Here is a 22,330-nt window from a genome sequence, read left to right as displayed (position 1 = left end):
CCTTCATCAAGTCCTGCCTCCGCTGAGCAAGCGCCCAGACCTGACCTGTAGGCGTCACTGTCCACAACGCCAGATTCCCACCCATGACTTGCCCTCCCCCTAACCCAGCCAAACGGGTTCGTATAGCGATCAGCCCAAGCCCCAAGCAATGCTGACTCCGGGAGTCAAGACCGCAGCCTCTTGCATTGGTGACGAGCGCAATCTCCGCTACGCCACCTGACCGCTAGCTGTCAGAGTTGTACCTTCCTGCTGACTTGTTGTACACAACTTGTGAGTCGCTTTGGATAAAAGCGTTCAGCTAAATTACTAAATGTAAACAATGTAAATGTAACGAGTGGTGACTGTTCAGTGTCATAACGTCTGTGGTCTGTCCATGTTGTTGTTGTCTTTCAGCCCCAACAGCTGCAAGGAGAGCCCCTGTGTGCTGCTCTACATCCCTGACGGACACACCAAGGAGATGCCCACCGCTGGGTCCAAGGAGAAGAGCAAGAGCCAGACAGCCAGCCACACCGTAAGAGCACAGTACTGATGTCACACATAGCAAGCAACACGCACAGTACTGATGTCACACACAGCCAGCCACACCGTAAGAGCACAGTAATGTCACACACAGCCAGCAATCAACACCGTAAGAGCACCGTAATGTCTCACACGGCCAGCAATCAACACCGTAAGAGCACCGTAATGTCTCACACGGCCAGCAAGCAACACCATAAGAGCACAGTAATGTCTCACACGGCCAGCAATCAACACCGTAAGAGCACCGTAATGTCTCACACGGCCAGCAATCAACACCGTAAGAGCACCGTAATGTCTCACACGGCCAGCAATCAACACCGTAAGAGCACCGTAATGTCACACACGGCCAGCAATCAACACCGTAAGAGCACCGTAAGTTCGCCTTTAAAGTGCTTAGAAATGCCGGTAAATGCCGGTTCATTCATGCTTTGAGGCACGCTTCCTGACAGGATTTTATAATATTGTATTTTATAATATTGTAGCTTGACAACGCTCTCAGCTGAGAGTCAAGAAACTACGCTCTCAGCAGTCATCTTATGCAGCATCACTTTTCACATCAAAACAAAAGTAGAACTGTAATGTGGAGTGGACTTAAACATATTTACAATTAGCATTTTATAAAGTAGAACTGTAATGTTTACTTTCTCAGTCAGTGCTAAGTGCAGCATCCCTTTTCACATCAAAACATGTAAAATATTTAAACAACCATTAAGCCGTGTTGGGTAAGTTACTCAGGAAGTATAGGAGTTGCGGAAAGCAGGATGAGAGCGTAGATTTCATTGTATCATTTAATCATTTATCATTTAACATTTAACATTTGAAAGGCATACACACATTGGGGGATATCTTCCATGACTATGGTCTCCGCAGTCTTCGAGATATATCCAACAAATTTGACCTCACCAGTTCCACTTTTTTCTTCTATTTACAAATAAGAGCAGCTTTGAAGGCTCACCGAGTCCCATTAGATTAGCAAACAGCTGTTTGCACGTCATTCATAGCGAGGGGGGGCGTACGCGTGGAAGGGGGCGTGCTTCAGCGGCCAATCAGAGCGCAAAACGGGAACCCGGAAACACAACTGCGTTGGTAAAAGCATACACGCGGTCTGGACTGGTCCTCTGAGCTCCTCTCCAGTCAAACATACTGCTGCTGCTGCTGGTCTGGACTGGTCCTCTGAGCTCCTCTCCATCAAACATACTGCTGCTGGTCTGGACTGGTCCTCTGAGCTCCTCTCCAGTCAAACATACTGTTGCTGGTCTGGACTGGTCCTCTGAGCTCCTCTCCAGTCAAACATACTGCTGCTGTTGCTGGTCTGGACTGGTCCTCTGAGCTCCTCTCCATCAAACATACTGCTGCTGGTCTGGACTGGTCCTCTGAGCTCCTCTCCATCAAACATACTGCTGCTGGTCTGGACTGGTCCTCTGAGCTCCTCTCCTGTCAAACATACTGCTGCTGGTCTGGACTGGTCCTCTGAGCTCCTCTCCAGTCAAACATACTGCTGCTGGTCTGGACTGGTCCTCTGAGCTCCTCTCCAGTCAAACATACTGCTGCTGTTGCTGGTCTGGACTGGTCCTCTGAGCTCCTCTCCATCAAACATACTGCTGCTGGTCTGGACTGGTCCTCTGAGCTCCTCTCCTGTCAAACATACTGTTGCTGGTCTGGACTGGTCCTCTGAGCTCCTCTCCAGTCAAACATACTGCTGCTGCTGCTGGTCTGGACTGGTCCTCTGAGCTCCTCTCCATCAAACATACTGCTGCTGGTCTGGACTGGTCCTCTGAGCTCCTCTCCAGTCAAACATACTGTTGCTGGTCTGGACTGGTCCTCTGAGCTCCTCTCCAGTCAAACATACTGCTGCTGTTGCTGGTCTGGACTGGTCCTCTGAGCTCCTCTCCATCAAACATACTGCTGCTGGTCTGGACTGGTCCTCTGAGCTCCTCTCCATCAAACATACTGCTGCTGGTCTGGACTGGTCCTCTGAGCTCCTCTCCTGTCAAACATACTGCTGCTGGTCTGGACTGGTCCTCTGAGCTCCTCTCCAGTCAAACATACTGCTGCTGGTCTGGACTGGTCCTCTGAGCTCCTCTCCAGTCAAACATACTGCTGCTGTTGCTGGTCTGGACTGGTCCTCTGAGCTCCTCTCCATCAAACATACTGCTGCTGGTCTGGACTGGTCCTCTGAGCTCCTCTCCTGTCAAACATACTGCTGCTGGTCTGGACTGGTCCTCTGAGCTCCTCTCCAGTCAAACATACTGCTGCTGGTCTGGACTGGTCCTCTGAGCTCCTCTCCAGTCAAACATACTGCTGCTGTTGCTGGTCTGGACTGGTCCTCTGAGCTCCTCTCCTGTCAAACATACTGCTGCTGGTCTGGACTGGTCCTCTGAGCTCCTCTCCTGTCAAACATACTGCTGCTGGTCTGGACTGGTCCTCTGAGCTCCTCTCCATCAAACATACTGCTGCTGGTCTGGACTGGTCCTCTGAGCTCCTCTCCATCAAACATACTGTTGCTGGTCTGGACTGGTCCTCTGAGCTCCTCTCCATCAAACATACTGCTGCTGGTCTGGACTGGTCCTCTGAGCTCCTCTCCAGTCAAACATACTGTTGCTGGTCTGGACTGGTCCTCTGAGCTCCTCTCCTGTCAAACATACTGCTGCTGGTCTGGACTGGTCCTCTGAGCTCCTCTCCAGTCGAGGTTTCGCTGCTGCAGGGTTTAATCCGAAATATTGCCAAATCCTTGACAATCGTTACGTGTCGTATCTCTAGAACCTTCTTTTTCGCCTTCACACAAAACTACTCTGTAAGTGAAAGTGAAACCTAAAAATAGCTGCTGTCTGCGCAGACACGTTCAGTTTATAATGTGGTCTGACTTACATGCCTGAGTAAAACCACCATCACCGGGGCGAGCCTATTGCACACGATAGAAAATCATCTTGGCACTTATGAAGAGTTTATTTTTTGTATAGAAACCTCTGTCCACTCAACTCACATGCACTCGTTGAAAACACACATCCACCCTCCTATGCCTCTTCCATAACTCAACGTCCTTTCTGCCCGTGTTTCAGTCCGCCTCGCCTGCCAAACCCAAGGCTTCTCGCGCCACCCCAGCCTCCGCTCCGGCTGCGGCCTCCACAGGTGACGTGTTCTCCGGCATAGTGGCTCAGGGCGAAGCAGTTCGCCAGCTGAAGGCTACCAAGGCCCCCAAGGAGGAGGTGGACAAGGCTGTTCAGCAGCTGCTGGCCCTGAAGGTATCTTTCTTCTTTTCTTTATGACTCCTATTGTAGATATAATCTTGCAACCAGTTGAGCTACCGTTCTTGTAATAATATTTTGACCTGAAAAGAAAAACCTTTGGGTTGAGGGACTTGATGCCCCTGTTACACGGACTGAGATTGAGATTGCAATCGTGAAGAGTTTTTTTTTTATTTAATTTTTTATTAACCTGTATTTACCCAGGGTAGGTTCTCTGAGCTGATGCTAGTTTTCAGGAACGCCCTGCTACACATTCATTCACAGTTTCATTCACACCTGGGAGCTGCCCAGTACAACCACAGTCTGCCACCGTTGGCCACTGAGCAACTCCACTGGAGCAGTTGGGGGTTAAGTGCCTTGCTCAAGGACACTTCAGCGGTTGGTGTTAAGGGGATAGGAGAGAGTTATTAATTCACTTCCCCAGCCCATATTTTTTCCTGCCGGTCCGGGGGATTGAACCAGCGACCTTCTGGTCACAAACCCGCTTCTCTAACCTTTAGGCCACCGCTGCCCCCCGGTTTTGGGAAGAACTCCAGGGGACGCCGGCCTGGGAATCCAATTCTACAAGTGTTTTAAAGAGCAGCTTTCTCCACATTTACTGTTGTTGTTATTTGATGAAATATTAGAATCGGAATCCATGCCCCCCTCTATGTGTAGTGCCAAAAGCAGGTAGAGATCCAATTATTATGGGTAACCATCATCCTTTGTTTGTTAAATTGTGATTATAAAATCCTGGCTTCCTTTGGAGCAAGTAGTGCAATCTATGCGCATGTAGACCAAGTGAGTTTCATCGCCGGCACCCGTCATTGAATAATATGCAGAGGGTTTTCCAGATTATGTTAGAGGCAGGACCAGTAAATCCCCAGTCATTGTGGCATCATTAGATGCTGAAAATGCTTTTGACCAGATAACATTCACACACCGATGGAGGCAACCGTGCAAGGTGCCAACCTGCTCATCTGGAGCAGTTAGGGGTTAACACTTTGAGTGCCGGCCTCTGTGTCCTACTTTACCCCGTTGAATGCCACCACCCACCTCAATGACAGAGCTCTCATATTTGCGAATGCATAAACTATATCTTAAATTATGTGTCTAATATGGCCGTCGCTTATCAATGACTTGTTTGCAGTCAACATTGTCGAAACGGATTGTTTTTTAATCGGTTCATTTCCGTTATACCATTTTGAAAAACGCTAGTTTTTTGAAAGTTTCAGAAAAAAAATAAAGATTCTGTGATAAATGCCCTTTGCTGGAATACACAAAACACGTTGTAATTTTTCGGCCTATTTATGAATCTTTTTAAAATAAACGCTAGATTATCGATAGTATGCACGCTATAGAAGCGGGCTGAAAAATCTATTATCTTATTTCCTGATCGCACACAGACACACACATACACACATATGGCACACGCTGATATATAGGTGAAAATAGCTCTGATTATCCCAAGACTGGTAAAATAGATTCCTTACCTCAGATCAGATGTTCTCCAAAAAGATTATTCCAATTCCTGATCGCCATTCCAAATATCGATCACGTTTATTGATCCAACGCTGGGTACTGGAAACACACATTCTCCGCTATTCTGGTGGTGGGCAATGACTTCGATCGTCTCCGGTTACTTGTCTGACAAGTAAAATGTGGAAGCAGGACTTTTTTTTCTCCATGCGTTTCCTTCAATCCAATCCAAAGGGGTGCAGTACCATCTGGAGAGACGATAGGGGGCAGTATTTTCCCTGTTCGAGTTCAGACCGATCCCCACTGGTAACGTGAGGCTAGATTGATGAAATATGAATGGAAATCGCTAATAAAAAAAATAACGATAAAAAAAAACGGCATATCTCGGTTGGCATGAAATAACGAATTATGCTGTGGCTGGCACTCAAAGTGTTAAGTGTCTTGCTCAAGGACACTTCAACACGCTGCCCAGGAGGAGTGGGAATCTAACTGGGAACCTTTCGATTACCAGACGACCGCTCTACCTCCTGAGCCACTATCGCCCCTATAGAATGATAGAAGGGCCCTATTTATTTGATATGTTTAACCTCTTAACACTTTGAATGCCCACAACGAATATTCTCAGGTTTAATGCCCATCACGTTTTTTTTTTAATTAGCGATCTGAATTCATATTTCATCAACCGAGTCTACCGTTGGTAAATCAGCCACCCCAGGCGCTCAGATGTGAAAAAAGCGCCCCCTATCGTCTCCCAGATGGTAATGAAAAAGCATGAGAAAAAAAAACCCGGACTCCACATTTTACTTCTCACGCATGTAACCGGAGCCGATCAGCTTCATGCTGGACCCACAGGACAGCGTGGTTACTGTGTTTTACAGTACGTAGCATTGGATCAATAAAAGGATCGATTTTTGGAATGGCGATCAGGAATTGGAATAATCCATTTGGATACCATCTGATCTCAGGTAAGGAATCTATTTTACCAGTCTTAGGATAATCAGACCCGTTTTCACGGAGATATAAGCTTTTCCCCTATAATGTAATATGGCTGTTTGACTCTTAACACTTTGACTGCCGGGAGCCGTCTTTAGACGTCTTTGCTGGCCATGCTAAAGTTGCCGGGGGACGCTGTACGTCGTCTTTATATCAATATTTCAAAAATCTGCGATCGGATTCATAATGTCCCTCCGCTGGCCTGAGATACACCAGCAGGACCCACTGAGCTCTCTGGCGGTTCAGGAGCGCCATCTGGTGGCCGATCGCGCAACCGCTTAACAGGAAGCGCAGTAGAGGTTGTGCTAGATGTCCGTATTGCTTCCGGCCACTCGGGATAGGTTCCGGCACTCTAGCTCGTCACACTACATAGCGATCGATTGCCAATAACTCGATAAACAACATGATTTGGACGTATATACCATTATACAAGCTGGAGATGGACCGGGTAATAATATATCCCATAATGATAAAATTTCTACTCGACGATGACCGCCCAACGGCGCGCGGAGACTGGGGTGAGTTTCAGCGTGTAACGTTACCGTCTTCGATAATAACTGATATTATCAACATTTGACCCACATTAGATGATTGGTATAACGCTGCCCACGGAATTATAAACGCCCCCTCGCCCATCCGGTCAACATCAGATGACGTGTAGTAACTTCTAGAAGTACGTCTAGTTGGAATTTTTTATATCGCGCTGATTGCCATCAAACTGTATTTCATCATCAATATAATGCATTTGGGGCTATATATCACATTCTGGAGAAAGCTGCAGAAAGAGATGAAAACATACTTATACATTAGACCATACTTTACTATGAATATGTGAATGAAAAAGTTTAACGTTGCTACACAATGAACAATACATATAGGACTTTGAATGGGCCCTAATAATGGCAATGTAGCAATAGAATTTAAAAAGTTATAGCCCTGCAAAAGAAGGGGACTTTCTCCATAGACAAATAGCGCTGGCAATCTATGGTATATCATTAATTTAACCTTAGGCAACCAAAGTGTTAAGAGCGATCAGGAACTGAGAGAATCGATTTTCAGCGCACGGCACCAGCGTGCACACGTACACATATAATATCGATAATCTAGCGTTTATTTGAAAACTATTCATAAATAGGCCGAAAAATTACAACGTTCTAGAATATTACAGTACAGGGCGATTATCATGGAATCTCTTCTTTTTTTCGTGAAAACGAGGGCTTTTCAAAATGCTATAAAACGGAAATGAACCGATAAAAAACAATCCGCTTCAACAATGTTGACTGGAAATGGGTCATTGATAATGCAACGGGCAGATTAGACACATAATTCCCAACGGCGAATGCACTGTGCAATACTCCAATTCAGCCATTGGCAATTCAGCCGTTGGGTGGGGGGGCGCTGTTGAGCGGGCCTGTGACCAGACCTGAAAGCGCCCCTGGCTCTGCGGCTCTGCAGCTGCATGCTATTCGCAAATCCACTGCTGCAGCCGTCCTCCCGCTGCAGCCGTCGTTATCATAACACTACACACATATCATAATGTTTACAGCAAACTGTAGTTGATCACCAGGTATGTTTTATTAACGTAGAATAATTCATATAAGAAAAACGATAGGGAAATCTCTTACCTTTCTCCACTGGTTAAAAATGCCAGGAACTGAAATTGAAACTTGCTGTGTGCCGCGGTGATATGTGTTTATTATGAAATGACAATTGCGTGTTGACACGCCCACTGCGCGAAGCCTCCTAAATAACTTTTTCCAGTTTGCACATATCTATTATCTATGACTAATTCTATCTATTTTTTGGGGCAAATGCGATTGAAATAGTCGCGCTGTGGTTACATGACGTCATTGCTATTTTAGAGCTGCTCTACCGGTTACACGGTATAGTCAAAATCCATACCGTAGAGCAAATTCATACCGTTTATACCGTATACCGTTTATACCGTCCACCCCTAGTCCTGCAGATGTTCAGTGTTTTTGTGCGGAAAATTCAATATGTACACATTACAATGCTCCCAGAATATTTTTTATGCAATTGCGTGTTACAATTTTAAAATAATAAACTGTTGAACCAACTCTCAAGTAAACATGGCTAATGAAATTGTCTTGTCTTCCTGTCCGTAGGTTCAGTTCAAGCAGCAGACCGGTATGGACTACAAGCCAGGCATGACTCCTCCCACCTCCTCTGCTAGTCAGCCTGCCCTGCCCTCTCAGCCTGCCCTGCCCTCTCAGCCTGCCCTGCCCTCTCAGCCTGCCCCGCCCTCTCACCCCACCTCCTGTCCGTTTGCCCGTGTTGCCCAGCAGGGTGAGGTGGTCAGAAAGCTGAAAACGGAGAAGGCCCCAAAGGTGAGCGTCCATTTTGTTTTGTCATTGCTTAGATCCCAGCTTCAAGTTTAGAGCCTTGAGTTTAGAACCTTCAGTTTAGAGCCTTCAGTTTAGAATAGATATTAAATGTACTATCATTACATCATTACACTATTACATTAAAATATATAAAATATGTTTTTTTATTTAACCTTTATTTACCCAGGCAAGCAAGTAAGAACAAATTCTTATTTTATTGTCAAACGTATGCATACTGTTAATTCCACGACAAAAGATATGTAATGTTAATTACCTGAAATTATTCATTTTTTTGGGGGGGGGGAACCCCGCATATATCGGTATCGGTTGATATCGGTATCGGAAATTAAGAGTTGGACAATATCGGATATCGGTAAAAAAGCCAATATCGAACATCCCTAGTTTAGAACCTTCAGGTTAGAGCCTTCAGTTTAAAACCTTCCGTTTAGAACCTTCCGTTTAGAGCCTTCAGTTTAGAACCTTCAGTTTAGAACCTTCAGTTTAAAACATTTAGAACCTTCAGTTTAGAACAGTCAGTGTAGAACCTTGAGTGTAGAACCTTGAGTGTAGAACCTTCAGTTTAGAACCTTCAGTTTAGAGCCTTCAGTTTAGAATAGAATAGAATAGAATAGAAATACTTTTATTATCCCGTGGGAAATTTGACACTGCAAATCGCTCAACATTTAAACATTTAGACAGGACAGGTCACGAATTAGAATAATAACACAAATCAATCAAGTTGCCTAGGATAAGAGTAGAGTAAAATAGAATAAAAATGAAATAAAATATACAGAAACAAATACAGTAAAAATATACTGAGCATGGGGGAAGGGGGGGGGTACAGGTAGTAAAAAACAACAGCAGTGTAAACAATTTGGTCAATATAATTTAACTATCTAACTAAATGAAATATATATTCACAGTATTCACAGTGTCACATAAGGTGCAGTATGCTTCAGGTAGTGTATTGTCCTCCTTGGGTTCCTATTAATCCAAGGATAAAAAAAACTCTTGAATGTCTGGCAGCCGTCGCTGCCCCCTGTTTTGTAGCCTGGAGGCCGCTAGTCGCGGCCTCCTGCCACTATTGAGCTGCCGCTCAGTGATGCAGTGAGGCACAGTGATGCATTGTATAGTCTGATGGCTGTTGGAATGAAGGACTTCCTGTGCCGTTCAGTGCTGCATTTTGGTAGTGTGAGCCTAGCACTGAACATGCTCCTCCTGTCAGCCAAATCTGTGTATAGTGGGTGGGTGGGGTTTTCCCTGATGGCCTGGAGCTTAGCAAGGCTCCTCCTCTCCGCCACCCTCGCTAGAGAGTCCAGCTCCACCCCAACCATGCTGCTGGCCTTCCTGACCAGCTTATCCAGCCTGGTTGTGTCCACTGCTCTCAGTCCGCTGCCCCAGAGCCTTCAGTTTAGAGCCTTCAGTTTAGAACATTTAGAACCTTCAGTGTAGAACCTTCAGTGTAGAACCTTCAGTTTAGAACCTTCAGTTTAGAACCTTCAGTGTAGAACCTTCAGTTTAGAGCCTTCAGTTTAGAACCTACAGTGTAGAGCCTTCAGTTTAGAACCTTCAGTGTAGAGCCTTTGATTGATTGATTGATTGAAAACTTTATTAACAGATTGCAGAATGGGTACAATACAGTACAGCTCAATACACACAATTGTTAAGGGGATGCAGACCAGAGAAAGACTTTCGTCTTGTTTACATCAGGGTCCCCCATTTTCAATTCATCAGGACATATATGACATACATGACATACAGATAGTCAGTACTGCTACATCTATACATTTATGACATACCAGATTTGCAAATACAGTACTGTTTGTGATACAGAAGGAGTCAAGAAAAGGGAGTATATACATTTGACGTAGAAACTGTACATTGGAGGAGGTTGGGTGGGGGGGGGTTGGGTACACTGGGATATTGACAACCATACTGGGTAATTTACATTGGAGGTGGTTGGGGGGGGGGGGGGGCACACTGTATAAACAAGCAAAACTGTACATTGAGGGGGGGGGGGGGGGGAAGAGACTCTGTACAAACAAACAAAATTGTACATTGGACTATTGACAAAACCATACTAGGTAAATGACTGTACATTGGAGGGGGTTGGGTTAGGATATTTACAGGGGCCAGTGTTGAATTGCAGTCTCCCGTAGGTGTCTCTTGAGAGAGGTTTTGAAAGTGGGTAGTGATCCACATTCCTTTACAGCTTTGGGTAGGGCGTTCCACATTGATGTGGCATAATTGCGAAACGTGTTTAGTCCCTTATTTGAGCCGAATCTGGGTTTAACATGATTTGTGGAGCTCCCTCTGGTGTTGTGATCGTGGTATTCACTGACCTTTGGGAAGTATTTTGCCATGTACATGGGTACCTTGGTCGTGTAGTGTATCTTGTAGACCAGGCCCATTGCAAGTTGCTGTACTCTGTCATCTACTCTAAGCCATCCTAGGTTGTCAAAGTGGGCAGGGGTGAGGTGGGTTCTAGGAGTAAGGTCAAGCAGTAGTCTGACCAGTTTGTTTTGAGATGTTTGTAATTTTGTTTTTAGCGCCTTTGAGGTGCTTTGGTACCATGAGGTGCAAGCATAGTCGTAGTACCCCTGAATGAGTGCTCCTGCCAGAGTCTTCAGGGTATTCTTGTAGAGCCTTCAGTTTAGAACCTTCAGTTTAGAGCCTTCAGTTTAGAACCTACAGTGTAGAGCCTACAGTTTAGAGCCTTCAGTTTAGAGCCTTCAGTTTAGAGCCTTCAGTTTAGAGTTCTCTATAGCAAGTATCACAGGTTGTGTTCATTTTCACACAATACATGCCATTTGGAACTCACTGTTCTAAACTCCTCATCAGGACCAGGTGGAGGCAGCGGTGAAGCAGCTCCTGGCTCTCAAGGTGGAGTTCAAACACCTGACTGGTCAGGACTACAAACCAGGGATGGTCCCGACTAACCCCACCGCCACCCCTGCTCCAACCAGCACCGTCGCCTCCTCCTCAGGCCTGTGTGAGCGCGTGGCTGAACAGGGAGAGCTTGTGAGGAAGCTGAAGACTGAAAAGGCTCCCAAGGTCAAACAACCTTTTTGTTTCTGAGCCATTTCCAGTATTGCCCTTCAACGGAACCCGTTTGTGTTTCTGATGCTCAATTCAACCTTTCCTGATGTCTTCATGTTTCCAGGACCAGGTGGAGGCAGCAGTGAAGCAGCTGTTGGCCCTGAAGACAGAGTACAAACAGGCCACAGGCCAGGACTACAAGCCCTTAGCTCCTCCAGCTTCTGCCCCAGCCAGGACCGCCTCAGCCCCAGCCCAGACCACCTCAGCCCCAGCCGCTTCTGCTGCCCCATCTGGCATCTATGACCAGGTTTCTCAGCAAGGAGAGCTAGTCAGGAAGCTGAAGACGGAGAAAGCCCCTAAGGTGAGACTGGTGTTAGATATCGGGGGCCACCTCCTCAAAAGTGCTTGTCTCTGCGCCGTGTTTTTTTTTTTTCACAAGGCCTTGTCTGCCGGTGGGAATTATGGAATTCCACGCTAAGTTTGGACAACCCGATATTTTCCCGGAGCAAAATTAAGAAAAGCGCTCACGGTCCAGTTCAATGTATAACAAACGGAAGTTCATTTAACTAACAGATCAAAGATGGAGTATGTTCGGCTGGGATCGAGGCTCATATGAAACGCCCCAGACAGTAAAAAAAAAAAAAATTCCCATTCGGCCTCAATGATACTGCAGTGGAGCGATGGCGCCCCTAAGAGGATCTGGCCGGTATTGCATGTCGCCGATTTAAATCTGGCGGGTAAATCTGCAGAGCCGATCGGGGACCTTGATCCGTTTATTAATATGGAATAAAACAATAACTTGCCACGAGTTAATAGAATAGAAAGTCACAGTAAATTAAACAAAAGATAAGCAAAGCCTGAGATTCTGATCATAAAGTCTCTCCTTCACTGTTCTCTCTCTCTCTCCTTCACTGTTCTCTCTCTCTCCTTCACTGTTCTCTCTCTCTCCTTCACTGTTCTCTCTCTCTCCTTCACTGTTCTCTCTCTCCTTCACTGTTCTCTCTCTCTCCTTCACTGTTCTCTCTCTCTCCTTCACTGTTCTCTCTCTCTCCTTCACTGTTCTCTCTCTCTCCTTCACTGTTCTCTCTCTCTCCTTCACTGTTCTCTTTCTCCTTCACTGTTCTCTCTCTCTCCTTCACTGTTCTCTCTCTCTCCTTCACTGTTCTCTCTCTCCTTCACTGTTCTCTCTCTCCTTCACTGTTCTCTCTCTCTCTCCTTCACTGTTCTCTCTCTCCTTCACTGTTCTCGCTCTCCTTCACTGTTCTATGTGAATGAAATAGGGCTCAACAGGTTGAGAGAACATCCAAAAGCCCCTTTCAAGCTCAAAACGGGCAGTTGTGTTATCATCTAAAACATAGATTAAAAGGTATATCCACCCAATTTGTACAAGTTGATGGCCTATTTTGAAGGTATGAAGCTGTACTTTCATATCATAAAAAAAAAGACCCCATTATACAGATAATAGACCCTATGTGCCGCCTGGTCACAATTGTGTTCGTAGGGACGACTGACCAAGCCAGCATTTGAACCCCCGGGCCTCCGTGGTGGTAGGCAGGTGCCGAGACCTCTACACTACCCAACCACTCTAGTGCCGAGACCTCTACCACTCTAGTGCTTAGACATCTACACTTAGACTACGTTTAGGGTGTTAACTCTTGGATACATTTGGAGAAAAAAACGCTATAGTTTGATTCATACACTCTGTAGAGCTAGATTTATGACGTGATGTCATCTGCGGTCCACCGGCGGACCGCTCGGGTAGAAGAGGTTAAGATGCATGCTGAACTACACCTAACCCCTCCCCCACCTAACACCTTTCCCAGGTGAGAGGCATTCCCTGTAGGGGCTAGGTGCGCAAAAGTTACCGTAGAGACGGCGTACATACGCTGAGCTATGGTCAGGAGACTCTGGTGCATAAAAACCTGATTATGATCATGTCTCTACCACAACCACAGCCCGAGCTGTGAATGAATTACACAAAGTGGTGGCATTATGGCAGGAGACTTATTTTACGAAAAATAGTGAGGCGCGGGCAGAAGAGAAAAAAATGTTCCCCTACTTTTTCTCCCCCTTTTTTCTGTGATTTTTCTCTCATCCCAATTTCCTCTCGTGCCAATTCTCCCTCCCCTGTCCTGAATGTTGCTCGCATGTGCCCCCCACTGGCTGGTCGTAGGGAGGATAGAAGCCCATCACATGTCCCCTCCGATACATGTGGAGGCAGCCAGTCACTTCTTTTCACCTGCCAGCGCGGACTCTCATTGGCGAGGAGTAACGTGTAGGAGGCTCACACTGCCCCCGCCATTTTCCTGTCTTAGCTGTGCAGGCGCCCTGACCGACCTGTAGGAGTCGCTGTTTACAACGACCAGACTACCACCCTTCGACTTCCCTCCCGCTAACTCTGCCAATTGAGTCAGTATGACGGCCGGCCCAAGCTGGAGGCAACGCTGACAGCCGGATTCGAGACCGGTGTCTCTTGCGTTGGTGACGAGCGCAATGTCCGCTGCGCCACCTAGCCACCCTGGGCGGAAGTATTTTTCTAAGTAAAATACCCGGAAGACTAATGCAAATAAAATACATTTCCTTTTAAACAACTTTATTTTTTCTTTGCGGCCCGGTACCAAATGATCCACGTCCAGGTACTGGTCCACGACCCGATGGTTGGGGACCTCTGCTATAGAGCCTTCTCTCTCCATACTCCGTTATGCGCAAGTTTACAGACTTGTAGAGCCCATACTGGAGTAGATTATTCTATGTGACTGCCAGCCAGCTTTTGTGTGACTGAGAGCAGATCATCTCCTGATTCAGATACAATTGAACACAAACGGTTCCAAAGATATGAATCTTTCTCTGCATATTTTCACACGGCCAACAAAGTACTGGGCCCGGTGTCTCGGAATAGATTTGGGCGCGTCTCCTCTCCTCTCATGTCTGTGCTTCTCCTCTCCGATACCCGAGACAGAGAGCACTCCGCCAGTGGCCACTCCCCTCAGACGCAACTGTAGTTTTTTCACACAGCGAGGAAAATAATACTGTCGGACAATCTAACAATAATTAACATATTTACAATTATCGTAAATAACTTAATAATCATATTACGTTTAGCAAATAAGGAGTCTAATAGAGAACATTTCAAAGCACAAAAAATTGCCAATATCTCCATTTCAAACTATTTTTTTTTGGAGTTTTCTGAGAAATCGTGAGCTCCTTAACACATTGACGGCCACAGGGATTAGACGGGCCCACTCTATAAGGCCTGTTTATCATAACATGGTTTAACTATGTGTGAGGGTGTTTGTAGAGCTAAATCTATATTTTAAATTATTGCTATGTGTCCATTCTCATGGCAATTGACACTATAAACCTTCCCTTCAATATGCCTTAAAGAAATATTTTTTTCGTCCGGTATAATTCCTGCAAAACAAGTTACAAGGCACTAAGCTAATAACGTTAAATCGATTGCCGTTTCGGCCCTACACAAGCTAGAGATAAAAATCTAAATGCATATGATTGGTAATCATGTTCCACCATGAATACATGAAAGGGGGGGGGGGGGGCGGGGGACGTTGTTTCTGATTATTGATTACCAATAACGCCATTCGTTATTGTAGCCTCATTCACTGATCGGCTGGTTGGCTATGATAACAAGGCCTGATCAGCATGAAATCAACGTGAAATCGTTCTTACCTGTGGCCGGTTGGATCCCAAAAAGGATTTCCCAGTTATTGATCGCCATCTGGTAGATCGATATGTCCATTGGCTGATGCTATATTCCTTTACTGCATACAGAATTCCGCGTCGCAAAAAGTATTCCGGGCTATAGGCATAGCTTTAGGCTAACAGAAAAGTCCACCCATGATGAAAAAAAAAAAAAAACACCGGTCTGTAACAGGGAACACTGCAGTATCGAGGCAGTGCCACTACCTGGATCTGGCCGGTAATGCACTTTTCCGAATCTCAAGAGTAGGGTATATCTGCAGTGCCGCTCTGTGACATTGAGTAGGTTATTAAAATGCAATAAAAGCAAAAACAAGTTTACCACGTATATATACGTGGTTGGCCCTTTAACACATTGGGCGCCGTGCATTGTACCCATCCTTGGGCCCAGTCTGCCAGTGCTGTAACTCTATGGAGATGTTTATCTTCTTTGCAGGGCTATAACTTTTTAAATATTATAGCTATATCGACATTACTATGGCCCATTCAACATCGGGTATCTGTCGTTCCGGATGTGGGAACGTTATATTTTTTCATTCATACATTGTCGTGTTAATACCATCGTGAATATAAGTATGTTTTTAAGGTTTTCTGCAGTAATTCCTAAAACACGAGTTATAGGCCCCAACGCATATGATAGATTATCGATTGGCGTTTCTTTCCTATACACGCTATATAAAAAAAATTAAAATGTGTATGATCTGTATACATTATTCTTCATCATGCGTGAAGGAAAGGGGGGGGGGGGGGGGGGTGTTTATAAATCCTTGATCGTCAGTAGCGTCTTTTTTTACTATGGGTTGATATGTTGATCAGATGGATTTCAGTGAAATAAATAAACAATCGGGCTGAAAATAACGTTAGATTCCTCTTACCGTTCGCCGATGAAACTGGAGGAAAAATATTCCAATTATTTGACGTCGATCTGCTAGATCCATTTGTATGACGCAATAAACGCCGAAATCATATTGATTATTGCGTTTCGAAAGTGATCCCAATGCACTCGATTGTGTCTCTTGATCCACGTTACAAGATATTACTACCGGAGGATTCTCCCAGATGCACCGAGCGCCACTTCCTGAAATCCACCAGGCGGCGGTATTGAGGCGTTGCAATATCAGAACAGGGTCCAGCTGCGTCCCGGAGGGAGGCTGGATGAATTATGAATGCCATGGCGAAAAAAATGTATGTTGATCCCAAAAACGAGTTAACTCATTTCTGGCGCACAACGCATGGCGGGCAATAACGAGTATACTCGTTTTTTGCGCACAGTGTTAAGCATGACGCCGAATCACGTATATATACGTGGTTGGCCATGAATGTGTTAACAAGACTGGTTAGACCGTGCCGGGTCACAATTGTCCGTGTTGGCGGGTGGGAAGCCGGTGGGGTATAATTCATGGTTGTTGCAACAGCGACTCCTACTGGTCGGTCACCTGTTCAGCAGGGAGGGGATCTAGGGGAAATAGCGTGAACCTCTGCACACATTATGCTCCCCCAGTGAAACTCCCAAGTTGTCTGACTTCACATGTATCGGAGGAGGCATGTCATAGTCTACACCCTCCCCAGACTGACAGTAACGACCAGGGGGGAATTTGCATAAGGTAATTACTCAATTGGGGGATGGGAGAAAAAGGTTGAAAGGCAAGATTAAAAACTCTTAATGTCTCTAAATCTGTGAAAATGTCTCAGGACCAGGTTGATGCAGCAGTAAAGCAGCTACTGGCTCTGAAGGCAGAGTACAAACAGCACACTGGTCAGGACTACAAACCAGGACTACAAACCCCAGCAGCAACAGCTAGCCTGGCCCCTGCCCCATCGAACCCTGCCCAGGCCCCCTCGCCTCAGGCCCAGCAGCTGTTCTCTCTGGTCGCCCAGCAGGGGGAGCTATTGAGGAGGTTGAAGCTTGAGAAGGCCCCCAAGGCAAGTAACCCTGTAGTAGGAGTAGGTAACCATGTAGTAGGACTGAGTAACGGTAGTAGGACTAAGTAACCCTGTAGTAGGACTAAGTAACTGTAGTAGGACTAAGTAACTGTAGTAGGACTAAGTAACACTGTAGTAGGACTAAGTAACTATAGTAAGACTAAGTAACCCTGTAGTAGGACTAAGTAACCCTGTAGTAGGACTAAGTAACTGTAGTAGGACTAAGTAACCCTGTAGTAGGACTAAGTAACTGTAGTAGGACTAAGTAACTGTAGTAGGACTAAGTAACTGTAGAAGGACTAAGTAACTGTAGTAGGACTAAGTAACTCTGTAGTAGGACTAAGTAACTGTAGTAGGACTAAGTAACTGTAGTAGGACTAAGTAACTGTAGTAGGACTAAGTAACCCTGTAGTAGGACTAAGTAACCCTGTAGTAGGACTAAGTAACCCTGTAGTAGGACTAAGTAACCCTGTAGTAGGACTAAGTAACTGTAGTAGGACTAAGTAACTGTAGTAGGACTAAGTAACCCTGTAGTAGGACTAAGTAACTGTAGTAGGACTAAGTAACACTGTAGTAGGACTAAGTAACCCTGTAGTAGGACTAAGTAACTGTAGTAGGACTAAGTAACTGTAGTAGGACTAAGTAACCCTGTAGTAGGACTAAGTAACTGTAGTAGGACTAAGTAACTGTAGTAGGACTAAGTAACACTGTAGTAGGACTAAGTAACTGTAGTAGGAATAAGTAACTGTAGAAGGACTAAGTAACCCTGTAGTAGGACTAAGTAACTGTAGTAGGACTAAGTAACTGTAGTAGGACTAAGTAACTGTAGTAGGACTAAGTAACTGTAGTAGGACTAAGTAACCCTGTAGTAGGACTAAGTAACTGTAGTAGGACTAAGTAACTGTAGTAGGACTAAGTAACCCTGTAGTAGGACTAAGTAACTGTAGTAGGACTACGTAACTGTAGTAGGACTAATTAACTGTAGTAGGACTAATTAACCCTGTAGTAGGACTAAGTAACTGTAGTAGGACTAAGTAACTGTAGTAGGACTAAGTAACTGTAGTAGGACTAAGTAACCCTGTAGTAGGACTAAGTAACACTGTAGTAGGACTAAGTAACTGTAGTAGGACTAAGTAACTGTAGTAGGACTAAGTAACCCTGTAGTAGGACTAAGTAACCCTGTAGTAGGACTAAGTAACTGTAGTAGGACTAAGTAACCCTGTAGTAGGACTAAGTAACCCTGTAGTAGGACTAAGTAACTGTAGTAGGACTAAGTAACCCTGTAGTAGGACTGAGTAACTGTAGTAGGACTAAGTAACCCTGTAGTAGGACTGAGTAACTGTAGTAGGACTAAGTAACTGTAGAAGGACTAAGTAACTGTAGTAGGACTAAGTAACCCTGTAGTAGGACTAAGTAACCCTGTAGTAGGACTAAGTAACTGTAGTAAGACTAAGTAACTGTAGTAGGACTAAGTAACCCTGTAGTAGGACTGAGTAACTGTAGTAGGACTAAGTAACCCTGTAGTAGGACTAAGTAACCCTGTAGTAGGACTAAGTAACCCTGTAGTATGACTAAGTAACCCTGTAGTAGGACTAAGTAACTGTAGTAGGACTAAGTAACCCTGTAGTAGGACTAAGTAACTGTAGTAGGACTAAGTAACTGTAGTAGGACTAAGTAACTGTAGTAGGACTAACTGTAGTAGGACTAAGTAACTGTAGTAGGACTAAGTAACTGTAGTAGGACTAAGTAACACTGTAGTAGGACTAAGTAACTGTAGTAGGACTAAGTAACTGTAGTAGGACTAAGTAACACTGTAGTAGGACTAAGTAACTGTAGTAGGACTAAGTAACTGTAGTAGGACTAAGTAACTGTAGTAGGACTAAGTAACCCTGTAGTAGGACTAAGTAACTGTAGTAGGACTAAGTAACCCTGTAGTAGGACTAAGTAACTGTAGTAGGACTAAGTAACTGTAGTAGGACTAAGTAACACTGTAGTAGGACTAAGTAACTGTAGTAGGACTAAGTAACTGTAGTAGGACTAAGTAACACTGTAGTAGGACTAAGTAACCCTGTAGTAGGACTAAGTAACTGTAGTAGGACTGAGTAACTGTAGTAGGACTAAGTAACCCTGTAGTAGGACTAAGTAACTGTAGTAGGACTAAGTAACTGTAGTAGGACTAAGTAACTGTAGTAGGAATAAGTAACCCTGTAGTAGGACTAAGTAACTGTAGTAGGACTAAGTAACTGTAGTAGGAATAAGTAACCCTGTAGTAGGACTAAGTAACTGTAGTAGGACTAAGTAACCCTGTAGTAGGACTAAGTAACTGTAGTAGGACTAAGTAACTGTAGTAGGACTAAGTAACACTGTAGTAGGACTAAGTAACTGTAGTAGGACTAAGTAACTGTAGTAGGACTAAGTAACCCTGTAGTAGGACTAAGTAACTGTAGTAGGACTAAGTAGTAGGACTAAGTAACTGTAGTAGGACTAAGTAACTGTAGTAGGACTAAGTAACCCTGTAGTAGGACTAAGTAACTAGTAGGACTAAGTAACTGTAGTAGGACTAAGTAACCCTGTAGTAGGACTAAGTAACTGTAGTAGGACTAAGTAACTAGTAGGACTAAGTAACTGTAGTAGGACTAAGTAACCCTGTAGTAGGACTAAGTAACTGTAGTAGGACTAAGTAACTGTAGTAGGACTAAGTAACTAGTAGGACTAAGTAACTGTAGTAGGACTAAGTAACCCTGTAGTAGGACTAAGTAACTGTAGTAGGACTAAGTAACCCTGTAGTAGGACTAAGTAACTGTAGTAGGACTAAGTAACCCTGTAGTAGGACTGAGTAACTGTAGTAGGACTAAGTAACTGTAGAAGGACTAAGTAACTGTAGTAGGACTAAGTAACTGTAGTAGGACTAAGTAACCCTGTAGTAGGACTAAGTAACTGTAGTAGGACTAAGTAACCCTGTAGTAGGACTGAGTAACCCTGTAGTAGGACTAAGTAACCCTGTAGTAGGACTAAGTAACCCTGTAGTAGAACTAAGTAACCCTGTAGTAGGACTGAGTAACAGGCTGGTAACACACTGACTGACTGAAACACTGTCACCACTCCAGGAGCAGGTGGATGAAGCGGTGAAGACCTTGCTGTGTTTGAAGACCCAGTACAAGAGTCTGACCGGACAGGAGTACAGACCAGTGGCTGCGACCGGAGCGAGTGGAGGAGAGGACAAGAACCGCAAGGAGAGGGAGAACAAGTCTGAGAAGCAGGGAGCAGCAGGAGGAGGAGGAGGGAAGAAAGGCAAGGCCGGCCAGGGCAAAGAGCCCTCCGGAGGAGCTGGAGGAGCTGGAGGGGCTGGGGACGGACAGGGACCCAAGAAGCAGACACGGTGAGACTCTGGATGAAGATGGAGAGAGGTGGAGAAGGAGAGAGGGAAGGAGGGAGTAGTTCCAGAGAGGGTAGGGGGCAGATCTGTGGAATACTGATACTATGACAGAACCCTCAGACCCAGCATGTCACAGCAGTAACTTAATAACAAAAGGCCATTAAACTGAACTTCCTTCTGCATACTTCTGTGTTCGGTTTGTTTTGTACTGTGTTGAATTGTCTGGGCCTTCGGGGCCCAGGGAGAGGTGGGGTTGAGGGCCCAGAGAGAGGTGGGGTTGAGGGCCCAGAGAGAGGTGGGGTTGGGGGCCCAGGGAGAGGTGGGGTTGGGGGCCCAGGGAGAGGTGGGGTTGGGGGCCCAGGGAGAGGTGGGGTTGGGGGCCCAGGGAGAGGTGGGGTTGGGGGCCCAGGGAGAGGTGGGGTTGGGGGCCCAGGGAGAGGTGGGGTTGAGGGCCCAGGGAGAGGTGGGGTAGCAGTCCCTATAAGACGAGGGACTATTTTGCCATTTTTGCGCCATTTCCTGGTGCTGTAATTAAACACAGCACAGGGCTTCATTGTCCCAGATGACATCACTTGTAGCCATATTAAAACCCATGTACTCTCAATAACTGTCTAACTAAAATGTGTGCACAACTGTTTTTTTTTTGATCCACTTTTTCTCCCATTTTCTATATTTTTCTCCCATCCCAATTTCGTATCATCCAATTCAACCCTCCCCTGTCACGAACGCTGTTTCTTGCCTCCCACAAGCCGGCTGCAGTGAGGACTAAGTCATACATAGCACAAGTCCCCTCCAGTACTTGAGGTAACAGCAGTCGCATCTTTTCACCTGCGCAGCTCGACCTCTCAGTGTCGAGGAGTAACGCGTGGGAGGCTCACGCTGCCCCCGACACTTCCTGATTCTACTGCGCAGGCGCACCAACCGACTTGTAGGAGTCGCTTGTTCACAACGTTCGATCCCCACCCTTCAGTTTTTCCCTCCCCGTAATACGGCCAATGTGTATTACTGCGGACGACCAGCCAAACTGAAAAACAATGTGGAGAGCTGAATGTGTGCACAACTGTTAGCATTTCTGCATGTGTGGGAGATTATGTGCAAAATAAATTGTGTTTACTGGTGAAGTGCACCTTTAACTTAGCCTTTCAAGATGCACTGTACCACCTGTCCACTGTGACGGTAAAGAGCTTGTGATGGTAAATGGCTAAAGTTTTGAAGATGGATTCTTCACGTTGAAAAGAAGAGCACTGGTGAGTTTTTAGCAACTCTATTGCTGCTTGACAGGGTTGCTGTGAGTTTGATTAGTGCAATGCTTTCTGTTCTCTGCCAGGGAGAAAGAAACACTGTTGATTTGTTGGCTTGGAATTAGGGATGCCCCGATCGATCGGCCAGCGATCGGTATCGGCCGATATTCAGTATAAATATGAGATCGGTGAATTCCGATAATGCTTTATTTTCACCGATCGAAAAACATGATCTAATTCTTAGCGGAGATCTCACTCGCTGACTTCTGTCTCAAGCACACAGAGCTGCAGCGCACGGCCCCTCCTCCTCCTCCTGCCCCTCCCGCACCTGTGTCAACAAGAGGCTCCGGCAGTCTGCTCTACTCTGGTGCATGAGACCTCCGTGAGCTAATGTTAGCTACATAGCTATCGTTACTGTTTAAACTAAATGACCCAGTCAACTATTCACTTTTAGTTTAATACATGATGCATTGTCTA

General features: G+C 45.5%; 1 protein-coding gene across 3 annotated transcripts in view; it reads left to right on the top strand.

Annotated features, from left to right (window-relative positions):
• Positions 1-22,330, top strand: part of eprs1 (glutamyl-prolyl-tRNA synthetase 1) — a 96,612-nt gene that overhangs the window by 50,865 nt on the left and 23,417 nt on the right. Inside the window, exons 17-24 of one of the 3 annotated variants that reach the window (XM_084337191.1) lie at positions 394-511; positions 3,579-3,761; positions 8,342-8,411; positions 8,469-8,563; positions 11,402-11,614; positions 11,724-11,960; positions 17,006-17,236; positions 20,344-20,615. In XM_084337191.1, coding sequence (XP_084193317.1) covers positions 394-511; positions 3,579-3,761; positions 8,342-8,411; positions 8,469-8,563; positions 11,402-11,614; positions 11,724-11,960; positions 17,006-17,236; positions 20,344-20,615 — 1,419 coding nt within the window. Of the gene's footprint in view, positions 1-393; positions 512-3,578; positions 3,762-8,341; positions 8,564-11,401; positions 11,615-11,723; positions 11,961-17,005; positions 17,237-20,343; positions 20,616-22,330 lie in introns of all 3 variants that reach the window. The other 2 variants (XM_084337190.1, XM_084337192.1) reach the window with 2 other exon arrangements.

Source organism: Notolepis coatsorum (assembly GCF_963971535.1).
Source record: "Notolepis coatsorum genome assembly, chromosome: 20".
Taxonomy (NCBI): Eukaryota; Metazoa; Chordata; class Actinopteri; order Aulopiformes; family Paralepididae; genus Notolepis; species Notolepis coatsorum.
This window is presented reverse-complemented; position numbering and strand designations above follow the sequence as displayed.